Source organism: Drosophila innubila, chromosome X (genome assembly GCF_004354385.1).
Source record: "Drosophila innubila isolate TH190305 chromosome X, UK_Dinn_1.0, whole genome shotgun sequence".
Classification (NCBI taxonomy): domain Eukaryota; kingdom Metazoa; phylum Arthropoda; class Insecta; order Diptera; family Drosophilidae; genus Drosophila; species Drosophila innubila.
This window is the reverse complement of record NC_047626.1, coordinates 9,687,229-9,701,527: the sequence shown is the minus strand read 5'-3', so window position 1 is coordinate 9,701,527 and position 14,299 is coordinate 9,687,229. Positions and strand designations below refer to the sequence as shown.

General features: G+C 35.6%; 1 protein-coding gene across 1 annotated transcript in view; it reads right to left on the bottom strand.

The window, feature by feature from the left end:
- LOC117794172 (teneurin-a) overlaps nucleotides 1-14,299 on the bottom strand; it is a 135,597-nt gene that overhangs the window by 40,763 nt on the left and 80,535 nt on the right. The window contains exons 6-9 of the mRNA XM_034634691.1: nucleotides 13,190-13,399; nucleotides 9,766-9,951; nucleotides 4,794-4,940; nucleotides 4,480-4,687 (exon numbers count right to left, since the gene is read on the bottom strand). Coding sequence (XP_034490582.1) covers nucleotides 4,480-4,687; nucleotides 4,794-4,940; nucleotides 9,766-9,951; nucleotides 13,190-13,399 — 751 coding nt within the window. The remainder of the gene's footprint in view (nucleotides 1-4,479; nucleotides 4,688-4,793; nucleotides 4,941-9,765; nucleotides 9,952-13,189; nucleotides 13,400-14,299) is intronic.

Below are 14,299 nucleotides of genomic sequence, written 5' to 3'. Positions count from 1 at the left end.
TGATGAAACCAACGGATAAATGAAAAATATAGATACAGATAGTTTGAATAAGAGATATAGAAAAAGAGTTAGAAAGGGAAAAACCTGTTACGATGATGAGTAAAAATTAAGTTTTAAAAATATATTAACTTAAGAGAACTGAACGTATCAGTATTTGGATTTGGTGAATGAGAAAGAAATTCGCTTAGTTTTTAGGTGAACTTTTTTGTTGTTGTGGTAACGAGTAACTTGAGAGAGAGCGAGAGTGGGTGGGTGGGTTGGTGTGTGTGTGTGTGTATGACAGAGAGAGCGATAGTTAGATTTGGAGAAAGTAATGAATAACGAGTGTGTAACGGGCGAGTGACTGGATTTTTATCAAGAAGTCGAAAAAGAATTAGAAATAAACTATATATAAAAAAAAAATAAAAAAATTAATTTTTTCCATGCGAATAATTAATAAAAATGTAATTTAATAAAATGACAAATAAATCGAATGACAATTCTCATATTTTGTTTAATTTTATTTGTTGTGGCTGTTGTTGTTGTTACTGTTGTTGTTTGGATTAGTTTAGTATGCGTGTTAAAATTTGTTAATCAAAAATGGGGAAAACATAAATAAATAATCAACAAAATACACATAGACACGTACACATAACACATACAAATACTTATATACTTGATTATTATAATTTTTGCATTTGCAGATTTCAGTACTTTTATTATATATGTATATATTTTTTATAGAACTCTTAGCATGGTTCTAAAAAAATATGCTTGCTATTTAATGATTTTTTTTTTTCAAATATGAAAATAACATAAAATAATGGTATGAAAATTGTGGAAATGTGTGAAAACATATTTTTTCATCTTTTGTCTCTTTTTGTTTGTAGTTGTCACATTTAATATGTTGGTTTATATTATTTACATGAATGAATTGTTGACTTTTGGAGAAAAAAAAAAGAGTAAAGCAAAACGATTTAAATACTGTTTAATGCTGGGCTTAGGGGCGAGGAGGTTGTTGGAGCTGGAGCGGAAGCAGTGAAGGGTTCACGGAAGGCAATTACAGCATGGAAAATGCAACAAGTAGAGGTGTGTGGCGCCATCTAGCGGCGAGTTGAGATCATTTATCGAATTGATGTATTGAATTCATTACGTTGGTATTTGTAATAGCTTTTTGTTGCACATTCTGCTGAAATTTAATCATCGAACTGAAAATACCAATATTTCGGAATAATTGTTTAATGAAAACATACTAAAAAACTGGAGTGTGTTGTGAAACTTTTGATGCATTATGCTTCTTAGTATGGATTATTTTATGATAAAAAGGAACAAAAAATCGATGCATTTAGATGACATGGAAAAAAGTTGAAAATGAAAAGAGAATTAAGAACTGTGACTATATGAGGCATAGGCCAAAAAAAAAAAAAATACAATGGTATTTTTATTTTAGTACCATTAACGCCTGTGTTTTTTTCCTTTCAAGTAATTTTTTAGTGTTTTTTTTTTTTTTTTTTTTTTGACTTACCAAGGTGTGAACGAGCTCCAGAAGAGACTACAAGTTCACGAGTTGATACGTAGTATTTTTTTATTATTTTTATTTTTTTTTTTTTGGTATTTTATTTTTAGCCAAGTTTTTATTTTGATTTAATTGTAGTTTTTGCATTGGCATTGCATTTGATTTGTGTTGAAATTCGATTTGATTGTTTGGATTTTGGTTTAGCACACAACATGAAGGTATCGAGCCACAGCAACAGAGTAGGACAGTACACAATTAATTGACAGGACAATAAAAAAGAAATTAAAAGACAAAAATGCTTTTCGTTAACGAATTGTCATCAAGTTGAGATTGTTAATTTTTAGTTTTTCTTTTTTTTTTGTATTTTTTCTTTTTGTTCATAATGCATACCTAAAAAACTCGTTCTTAGCTTGAAACTAAAGCAATTGTATAATCGAAATGAAAATTACATTAAACGTCACTTGATTAACAAAATCATAAAACACATTTGACAAACACACTTAATTCAAATGGTATTATTTGGTATTTCTTAACGAAGATACATTTGGGATACATCTTAGCAGGCGTCAGGCTTCACTTTCAGGGATTATTTCAATCGCTTTGTATCTTTTCGTTTCGGTTTCTTTTTAGTATGGTTAGTTGGTTAAATGTTCTTGTTAAATAAAACTTAGGATCGTATCTGACATATGTATATATATTTGGTATATATACATAAGTAGCATTACTTACAAATCATAAATACTTGTAACAAAAACAATTCGCTTTAGACACACACATTTACAGTAAAAATGATAAAGTAAAACTCAAGAAAGATAATTAATTGAAATATACTTATTTAATTAAACAATAGTCGAAGAAACACACAAGTCAAATTTATTTTTCTTTTTTTTTATCTTCTTCATTTTTTGATAATGTTCTTATAGAAAATTCGAAAATAGTTTTAAGTCCTTGTTTTGCTTTCGTTTTGGTTTTGGTTTGTTTTGCTTTCTTCTGTATTCTCATGGTTTACTTTCTTTCTCATATAACAAATTGTAAAATCAGAAATTAAAAACAACAACAAAAAAGTACACTTTTGACTATATTTCTTAATAGATTTCATCGAATATTTTTGTATTCATAGATAGAAACACAACAAAAACCAAGTCTAAAAAAATATTATACGAACTGAACCCAAGCAAATTAGAGTTAAAATTTACTCACATTTTCGAGTAAGTATAGAATATTTTCTTTTCAAAATTAAATTAAGTGCGGAGTGCATTGTGAGGTTATGTTGAGAATCTTTTTCTCAAAATGCACTCAAAATTGACAACGACAAAATAAATATGGAATAAAACTCAAGTTTCAAATCAAAAAGTTTTTATAGTTTTGTTTTTTTTTTTCGGCTCTCTGTACGTGGGGCTTGGGGGAAGCTAACACCTAATTATATAATGATGAATTCTTCTTTAGACTCACAGCAAAGATTTTTCTCTTCGCTGTCATACTTTGACACTCTTTAAGACTAGGGTATTTTTATTTGTTCTTTTTTTTTTTAGTATTTCATAGTCATAGTTTTTTTGTAGGGTTAGACGAACACAAGGAGGTAAAACACTAGACAACACACATACTCAATGAAGTGCTATCATTATTTTCGCTTTGGATTTTTGAAACAGTTTTTATTTTTTCACATTAATATAGACAAAACGTAGAGTTCGAGAATGTAAAATGAAGCTTAAACCGAAATCGATAAATTAAAAACTATACGAAAATAAAATGTGAAACTTGAAAAATATGGAAAATTTTATTTGCGCTTTGTAATTTTTATTTTTATTTTTTTGAGTACCCTTACTTTTTTTTGAGGCAGGCAAGAAAAGAAAAAGCTCAAACTAAGAGAAAATTTTTGTGGCGCGTTAAGCGACAGTTATAAGTCATAAGATATGAATATTCAGATTAAAATAATTTTTTTGAGGTTAGGCCGAAAAGTAAGAAAGGATTATAAATAAGAAGAAGAAAAAGTAGATTAAACTGAATGAAATACGAGAAAACATAAACGTTAAATTCAACATTTTGTTTGTTTTTCTGTTTTCTTTAAGAGATCTTTCAATATATATTTTGAGGTTAGTTTGTAGCACGTCCAACGCATAAATGATAGACTCATTGAGGGGAGAGAGGCGTACGGGATTGTGGGAATGTGATTGCGGGTAGTTGATTTTTTTTTTATTTTCATTGTTTTTTTTTTCTTTTTTTTGCAAAGAATTTGATTCAATTTGTTGAGACTAGTTGAATGTGTTCAGTTGAAAACATATATAAACAAGTTTCAATAACAATTTTCTTTTAGAGGTTTTAAATAACTGTTTTTAAAGCAAAAAACAAAGATAACAAAAAGAAAAACTATATATCTAAGTTTATATATGTATATATAGGTATATAACGTATATACATATATATGTTTAAAAAAACAATAAACTTTAACATAAAGAAATCAAAAAACATTTCACAGAAAATTTGAGCTTTTTCTCTTCGTTGATGCAGTACCACAAAACGTAAGATTAGGCAACGGATTGAGAGATATATTCGATATGTATCATCTCCCTGTGGTGCAGTTCTATTTCAAAGTATATTTGGTATATATAAAATGTTTAAAATGGTTTTTCAGTTAACTATATACGCTTAATACACCACCTTATCTTATCTGAATTTAAAACTCAAAACTGAACAAAAAATGTATATCAAAATTTGATAAATCGTAATATTTTAACTAAAATTGTTTAATCGATAAATCAATCGTAAGAGAACGAATAAAAAAATTGCTCAATTTAAAAGCCTCATCCATCAGTTTAATTGCCCCATCATTGTGGACCTAAACTGCGCACTAAGAGATTATACAGCATTTACAGTATATGGTACATACATAATTGTACAATCCCAACTGGGAAATTGGGATATGCATCTCCCACAGCTAATGAATTGATATTACAAACTAGATAATAACTTGGCGCTGTACTTACTTTTCGCTGTACTCATCCATATGAGCATATGATTGCACCGAATTCTCCTCAATGAGGAATTTGACCCTCTGGTAGAAGGAGGCCGTCACCGAGGGAGGTTGCTTGCGTAGCAGTACCTCAACGGGATCGTTGGACGAGAGGCACATTATGTGCTCGGAGCAGGCGGGATGAGAGCAACATTCGCTATCTGAACAGTCCGTCATGCCATCTGGATTTTGGTGTTTATTTTGTTGTTTTTCAATTTTCATACATATTTCGTATTTGTTTTTTTTTTCTTTTCTTTTTTTATACATTTTCAAGAATCTTTTACTTACCGCCATCGTTATCAATGTTGTCCTTGCAGTTCATTTCCAAAGCTATCGAACAGTCACTACCAGCCCAGCCTTCAATGCATTCGCAACGATATTCGCCATTCTCCAGTGTACACTGACCGTGACGAGAGCAGCCATTCTCACAGCCAGCTGTTTAAGAAAATATAAGAAATAGTATAGAAATGTGAGCGAGTAATAATCAAACGATATTTGAGTAACGAGTAGGAGAAACGTTTTAAAAACAGTAAATATGAATTACTATAAGAAAAAAACTACTGAGAGACGACAGCGAGTAAGTTAAATAAAAGCAACGAGTACAAGTATGACGAGTATGACTGAGAAACTGAACGAGACTAGTTTATCTCAGAGTTAAGTATCAACTTAATAGGAACAGCGAGTTAAAATTAGCAGAGTTAAAGGGACTTATAGTAATGCACAAAATAACGAGTAACGAGTAACTTGTATTTATTGCAATTCGAAAAGTAGCGATTAAAATTGAATGCTGACATGCAAGTGGAACCTGTAGAACCTGTAAAACAGTTAAGGAAATTTGTGGATGCACTCGTTGCTTTTTTACTCGTTAGCGTTGAATATGTGACATATACTCGTTGTTATTTTTGATGTCCCAGCAGCAGAGCATTAATATAAAAATAATGCTAATGTTTGCTCTTCAAAAAGCGCTCGCTCAAGTGAGTCCAGGAACAGAAGTGGTAACAGGAGTTGAAGTACAAATACAAGGGGGGAAAGACAGGGAGCAATATCAAAGTGCCCTTTGCACGCACATCCACAACATCATAAACGAAATGTGAAGAAATCTACAAAACAGTAAACATAAAAAGCCAACGAAACGTAACGATAGATGGCACCGTTGATGTGACTGTTTGTTGCTTTTTAGCTGAATGTTTGGATTCGGTAGGGTTTATGTATGTACGATGTATGGTATGTGTATATGGACGTCTATGGGTATGGGTATGGGTATGTGTATGGGTATTGTTTGGGTTTGGGGTTTATTTGTTTGTTCCACGACAGCAACAACAACAATGACATGGCAGCATTTGAGCATTTGACGCAAAGTTAATGTCACTTGACATGTGTCATTTGCAAAATGGGTAACCTCGACGCTAACTCAACTTCCGGTATGTTAAAAAGTTTGCGGCGCATAAAATGACTTCCTTGTCGTAACTGCCTTCCTGTTTACGACTCTCACACACACACATAGTCTACTTCTCTCTCTGCCTCTCCGAAAATCTTTCTCTTTCTCTCTCTGCATGCTCCACATATTGGCAATAACGTCAAGTGTTGCTGCCAATATTTGAACGATGTCTGCTGACGCTGCCTTTACACAAACAAACTCACATGAGGACTTTAGTGTGTGTGTGTTTGTGTGTGTGTGTGTGTGTTTGTGTGTGTGTGTTTATATGTTAGCATTATGCTAAGTTTCTTGGGGGGACAAAGCACAACACTGAAATCTGTCAAAAGTTGCATCGTTTCTCTGAAACTCCCAAATCCACTGTGAATTTTTATACACTAGATTTATGAAAAGTACGAATAACTTCAAATAACTTTGTTGTTTTACCTGCTTTTTAGCTAAAACTCAGTTGGGGGCGAGATTATAAAAGTTGAGAGCGCCGATATCGTAGATTCTTTCAATTGCAATTTCAACTAAACTCATGTATCCAGGTTATTTTATAAGAAACTTTTTTGATCTCACATCTTTTTATTATATATATTAGTTTTTATCATTGACATATCCTACTAACCTGAAGGAACTCAGCTATCTGACATACAATACCGCTGAAATTTTGACAAAAATACTTAAATGAATTGTGAATTGCGTACTCTTAAAATCTTAAAGATTTTCTCTATGACAACCCTGACTAGCTTCAAATAACTCAGCTGCCTCACATGCATTTCAGTTGATATTTAACTTCAGTATTGTGATATTTATTTAAATAACATAACCAAACATTTTACTCGAATTCTTACATGAAAACCCCAACTAACCTCAAGTAACTCAGCTACCTTATATACATTTCAGCTGAATTTGGCCGAAAATCTCTTGATGTATCTTAAGATTAGATAATTTGTTAGTTGGCTTAAATTCTGGCACAACAACCCCGACAAACCCCAAGTAACTCAGCTTCCTTACATATATTTCAACTGGTATTTGACTACACTTCTTTGATATATCTTATGATAATATAATCAGAGATTTGACTTGATTCGACTAACCTTAAGGAACTCAGCTAAAATTCGCCTAAACGGTCTCGTCTTATATGTGCAAATGTTTTTAGACATATTTTTCTATTTTTTACTACTATTTTGTAGCCAAATATTTTAAGTACTAAAAATCTCGGCGCCAAGTTTTGATAAAAAAAAGCAAAATAAAGAAAATAAAAATGGAATACGGCAGAACTAAACGTAAGTGCGGCATAAAAAGCCAACGACTATTTTGATATCTTTCGCATTAGATGTCACCTCCACTAAAGAATTGGATAGTGGGTTGTACAAAGAGGGAGCAGGAGGGGATGGAGAATAATGAAATTGAGAGACATATAAATGTATCTACACTTGAGAATTGCAGTCGTGTAATTTGTTACAAATCTCGGCTCAAATTCAATAAACTTTACCGCATTGTGTGTGTCGCGCAAGACAGAGATAGAGAGAGCGAGCGAGCGAGTAAGAGAGATAGAGAGAGTGAGTGGGATAGAGATGTAAAACTCACACAGACACAGAGAGACATGTGGCAAGTCGCTGCAAAGTCGTTAAGTACTTTCTAAAAATACAACCCAAACACATGCATGTATTAGTTAATGTGTGTGTGTGTGTGTGTCAGGATATTGGGTGGCACTTTGTGCTTGTGCAAGCGTGACTCGCACGTCTAAGCCACCACGCTTCGCCCCCCCAACCAACCAACCATCTACTTTTGGCCCTCCCTTTAGACCATGAATCGTTGCTGCAACACTTGAATCGATTCAAAACGTTTTTGGCCGTATGTTGTCAGAGCAACTTCCCACTGGGAATGGCGTCTGCCGTTCGACATGGGCTTAGACTGGGTCTTCAAAGAGTGGGAGCGAAGAAAGAGAGGCAGAAGATGGGGAGGGAGAGGCAGGAGAGCAGTTTGCACTGGCATAGGTTGGCAAGTGTCTTTCGGTTGGGTCTGAGTGAAATGACGTTGGAAGTTTTATTGGTTTTGCACACGTCAACGAAATGTAATACACACACACTCACACACACTCACACACACACACAAACACACACATTGGCAGGCAGTCAACATACGCAGACAAGGGTCTGTGCCCCCCATTTTGAGGCATGAGTCTCTGGCAATGTGTAATGCCATTACATGCATGCCTGAGCCGCCGCTTGTGGGGGGTCCCCTCACACACACACACACACACACATATATATATCTGCTCTCTCGCTCTCTCTCTCTCTCTGGCTCTGTCACAGTTTTCTGTATGTTTTTGCAACATGACTGTTTGTTTTTAAAGTTTTAATCACTGTCAATCGATAGCTACTTATCATGCTGCACTGCTGCCAACTACACAAAGCTGCCACTTGCGCCTCTCTCTCTCTCTCTCTCTCTGTTGCTCTTATCTGCCTCAATCAATACCCAATTCGCTGCTTGCACTTCAATTGACAGTTGGCAAAAGTAAAGTCCGGCAACAACAACCGAACACTTTGCAGCTACCAAACAAATGGCGTAAACATGTACAAAATACTTTGGCACAACAGCAACGAAATAAAAAAAAGTATTGAACAAAAGTGTAAACTTGCAACATTGTTGTTGCAAAATATTTGAACTGCCGTAGCAGATACAGATAAATAGATAGCACAACTGCAACAACAACTGCAACGGCAACGGCAGCGTCGCTTATACCCATTACAAGTCGATTACAAGGGTATATTGTATGCATTGCAATGTATGCAACAGGGAGAAGGAGGCGTGGCTGTAACTTTTTATCTGCATTAATTAGATAAACTTTCAAAATTAAGATTTTTGTCAAAATTTTTACATGTTTTTTCTACAAATTGTCTTATTTTAAGAGTGCAATTTTTAAGTTCAAAATTTTTGATATTAAAAACCAGTCTATTTATTTTTTTTGTCAGTGATGGCATGAAGATCAGATAAATATAACAGTAGCTATGAATGTTTTAAGTTGTAGGAGTTTGAAAAATCACAGATAAAAGTAATTTATGTATAATGAAGTTGAGTAACGGGTATCTTATAGTCAGGTATATGCAACTACAGGGTCCTTAATTTTTTGTTTGGCTTGCCGCGTTGCGACACAACACTGACAATGTTGTTTCTGTTGGTGTTGCTGCTGTTGCTGTTGTTGCTGTTGTTGCAACTCGATGTGAGTGTCAGCTGCGGTTGCTCGCTGTTCGAATTGGTGCAACGCTAATCGATTGCGCGTCAGTTGTAAATGGCCAACCTGCAACCTGCAACTGCCACAACAACCTGCCACAACGGCCTGCCACAGCAACAGCTGCAATGGTAACTTGCAACTGCAATTGCAGTTCTTGTATGAGGTCAAGGCAATTTGCTGAGCACACATCTCAACATTTCCAACTCTATGGCGAAATTTCATCATTACAACATTGCAACTTTCTGTACTTTCAGCAGCTCCAGTGAACCACTTTTGAACCACACTTGAACCACTTAATATGCAGCAAATTTCTAACAAGCTTGCAAAAGTCGAATTTACCATATTTTAGAATGATTAAAAATTTCAAAAGCTTCTAAAAAGTGCAAAAGGTTCAGTTTTGAAAAAGTTATGAAAGTTTAAAAATTAAATTTTGAAAACGCCGGCTTGCATTAGCTAATATAATCCTATCAAATAAAATCTTTGGATTAAATTGAACTGTTGAAACTTGAAACTCAACCGTATACTTTATATACTTTTCCGAATTAATGCATATTTCAGGTGTTCATCTAATTGAAGCTCTTATACTCGTAGGAAGTACTTACGTAGTGTGCAGTGTCGTCCATTCCAGCCCTGGGAGCAGACACAGGTTCCGTTCTTGCACTGACCGTGCTCCGAACACCGTGCATCGCAGGGCAATTGATCACAGAGATTACCCGTCCATCCGGTATTACAACGACATTTTCCCGACTCACAGACCCCATTGCGACCACAGTCCAAGCTACAGACGGCTGTAAAGAAGAAGAACAAAATGGAATGTACAATATATAATATGTTATGATATGATATATTAAATGAAATGACAAAAGCATTCAAATAAAAGGTGTGGAAGGAGTGTCTATAAACTAACAGATCTCAGAGATGGTAAGAGCTAGACGCACCAAACTTGGTATGTGGACTTCTTATATACAGACTTGTACAGACTGATTAAGTTTATTTCAAGTTTTGGATAGCTGTTTGCTGTCCAACAATTTGAACACAAGTAAAACACATATAAGAGCTATAGTCTTAAGATTTCGTGACTATAATATACAAGAAGGTTGAATATATTTTAAAAATTTCATCAAGATCACCATAACGGATTATCAATTAGAAAGTATTGTAAGGAATCTAAGTATACAGGCTATCTTAAAGTCCTGCACTTCCGACTTAGCTTCCTTCTTGGATATATATATATATATATGTATTTTTTTTTTTTATATATATATATACATATGTGCTTTTAAATTTATTAAAATGCTGTGCCGTTCCTTAGGCAACTACTCGCTGTTTCAGTAAAGTCACCTACTCGTTGTTTTTTTCTTATATACACACTCTCTCTCGCTCTCTCTCTCTCTCTCTCTCTCTTTCTCTTTCGCTCTCTTTTCCACTCGCTGGCTTTGGCTGTAAAATGTTGCCCCACCGAGTGAACCATAAAAACAACATTATAAATGTAACATTTACGTGGCAGCTACACCTCCCCCACCCCCAACCCCCAACCCCTCTCCACTGTTGCCCCATCCCTGGACTGTGGCAAATGTGCCCCATGTTGTCGTCGTTGACTTTTGTTCTGTGCGTCGCAGGCGTAAATTTATTTTATTTGCTTTTTGTGCGGGACAAGCGAACTGCGAGCTGCGTATTAAATAAATAATGAATTTTTATGAAGCTCTGCTTCATTACGTTCCCCCATTGTGGGAGCTGGACAGAGAGAGAGAGGGAGGGAGAGTGAGAGGAGGGGATGCAGGGGATAAAGTGGGTACAGCAGCAGATTCACTAGAGTTGCCGCCTGTCGGTGCTAAAAAGTTAAGCAAATTAGGCGTGCGTGCCCGAGTCCTTTTGCCCTTTACCCCTCACCTTTGCCCTCTACCCCTCGATCACCCCATCGACAAGTGCTGCTGCTTCCTCTTCCCTTGCTCCTATTCGCACTCCTTCCCGTTTTGGTTGCCACTCGCCGTAAGCTGCATGTTTTATTGGACTCCAACGTCCTCGAAATGATTATGGACCAGGTACCGTTTTTGATGTCGTTCTTTTAGTTGTTGTTTCACTGCTTCTTCTTCTTCCTCCTCTTCCACTACATCATTTTGCTGGCATTGTTGTTGTTTTTGCAATCGGCAAATTTGTTTTTGGCTTTGCCTTTGGCCTAATTGAAGGCTCGACTTTATGGGCATCATCTAATTTGGATTCGGTCCATGCGATAAAGCATCATTACGCATATATGAGCATATATATGTATATGTATATACATATATTTGTGTTACCTTATGCCTTATGTAATAACTGCATTAGTTGTTTGGCCCCAGTTTATGACCTTGTCGGCATTTCCCTCCCTGGCACCCACACATTTTACAGCCTCTTAGTTGAAGAAGTGTGAGAGATGACTTATATTTTTTATATTTATACTCGATCCGCTGATAAAACCTTGGCAAACTGCTGATTTGATTAAAATCAGTAATTCGCTTTTGTTAACGACATTTCACTCTTTGGAATTGACATGTGTTTTGTAGCGAATTGACTTATCAAAGAGAAACGGAGATTCGATATTCGTATTTCATTTTAATTGTTGCAAAAATCTTTCTGAATTATTTAGTTGTCTTCTTCTTTGTTGGGTTTTCTCCTAATAAGGATCCTGCAGTATTAACCCGAATATTCCCAGCGTTACCAGATGGTAACAAGCAATAGGTATTTACTAAAACTTTTTTATTAGACAAAATATTAAGACTAGATTAACTTTTATTTGATATTCTTAGAGTAATTTGTTGTCTCTAACCGATAAAAAGTTAATTGAAACAATCTCTTGAAGCTAGCTAATCGAAAAATGCGCATTAAGTTGCTCACTATATTCTGGAGTGCAAAAAAACGGCATTTAGCAATTCGTAGCAAGTAAATTTAATTCGTTTAACTAATTTTAGTACTGAGCTTTATGAAATGCATGCATCATTAGAAAGGTAAAAGAGTAAAAAAACACTTTTTTCGGTAAATTTACGCTTTTTATTTTCGTGTTACCATATGGTAACGCTGGGAAGTACAGGGTACAGGTTTTTCCCAGACATTTTAATCACGTTCCTGTACTTTTTTGTTCATAAAATATGATTGTTCCTATGTCAGCTATATGATATAGTAAGCCGATTTAATCCAAATTTGATCAGGATGTATAGAACCAACTTAAATGCATATTCTGTGAGTTTGGTTGAGATATTTAAGAAAACAAAAAAGTTTTCCATACTAAAGGTGAATTTGACCCCGATTGTTCCTATGACAGTGCACTATATCTTATGATATAGCTCACCGATTTGAATCAAATTTGGTATATATATCAAGGAGGAGCCCCCCCGTTGGATAAAGCCGTGTTTATTAGACTTTTTTCGCAAATATTCGTATTTTGTAGTATTAAAAAATCCTATACGCTGTTATTCCCAGCGTTACCATATGGTAACAGCCGAAAAAGTGGTCCTGTCGTTTATCCCGACAAGGACGAACTAAAATAGTGTCATTTTCGGATTCAGCGACCTCAAGTTTATCAGTTCTGAAAGTTTCATGAAGAAACTCGAAAAATAGTTGCTCAGGACGATTCGGGTTAAATTATACTTTTGGTTTTGTGGAACTCCAATACAAAGCTTTTCTTGCAATTGTTTGATAATAATTTGCACTTCACATAGAATTGTGATTTAAGCTATTACCAACAAAGTCTTTTTTTCACCAAACTCTATTTCTCTGAGTTTTTTTAGCTTTCTCTGTCTTCAATTGGCAGCTCATTTGAATTCAATGCTCGAATGAAAGAATCATTTGTAAGCAGCTTGTTGTGCGAAACGAAACGACACCGGAACACAAAGAAACACAATAAAACACATCGAAACAACAAATATAACAAAACAAAACAAAACAAATAAACAATACACACACAACACTCGCAAACAGTATACATAAAAGTGAGGGGTCAACTTTTGCATGTGTGTGTGTGTGAGAGAGAGAGAGAGTGTGTGTTGCACTTACCTTGAGAACAATCTGGTCCCGTCCAGTGTCGCTCGCAAACGCATTGTCCGGTCTCCAAGTCGTAGGTGCCATGCTCGGAGCAACCGGGGAGGCATTGATATACCTGCTGATCAATGGTGCCACAGTCCTCGCCCTGCCAGCCGGCCTTGCAGTAACATTGACCGGCCACACAGGTCCCATGTCCCGAGCACAAAGGATCAAGGCAATCATCTGCTCGTCCAGTCGATGATATATGATGTGAAGAGTAAGTTGTGTGTGTGTATGTGTGTGTGTGTGTGTGTTGGGGAAGAGAAAAAGTATACAAAATGTTTGTTAGTCATACATACATATTTATTACAAAAATAGCTAGTAGCTAAAGCAACAGTCGAGTGAGCCCGACCATGAGGGACCCTGTACTTATTATGTAAAATCTGTGGACTGTGGAAAATTAAATAACTTCCGAATTTATTATTTTGTCTTCATGAAATTTTGTGTACACATCGGAACTACGATTTTTCTCATGTATCTTTGAGTTGCGGCGGCGGAAGTGTACCTCGCAAGTTTCTAGAACATACTAAGTCTGTTTTGAATCTGCAAAAATCTATATACCAAGTTTGGTGTCTCTAGCTCTTTTAGTCTCTGACATCTAGGTGTCTATTCAGCAGGACGAACTGACAGAATGGCAATCAGACAATCTATATACCAAGTTTGGTGTCTCTAGCTCTTTTAGTCTCTGAGATCTATGTGTCTATTCAACAGGACGGACGGACAGAATGACAATCAGACAATCTATGTACCAAATTTGGTGTCTCTAGCTCTTTTAGTCTCTGAGATCTAGGTGTCTACTCAGCAGGACGGACTGACAGAATGACAATCAGACAATCTATATACCAAGTTTGGTGTCTCTAGCTCTTTTTTAATAGACCCTTTGTAATTTGTAGCTACAGGGCGAACAAAAAAAAAAAAATAGCAAGTACAGTACTGGCATGGGCGTGCACAGGAGCGGGGGCGTGGCATTACAGCCTTGGCAAAACAAAAGCCCGTCACGAACCGATGGCGATACATGCCGGCAGCAGGTTCCAGGGTTCCACATTTGGTGTCGAACATATATACATGTATACACACCCACAC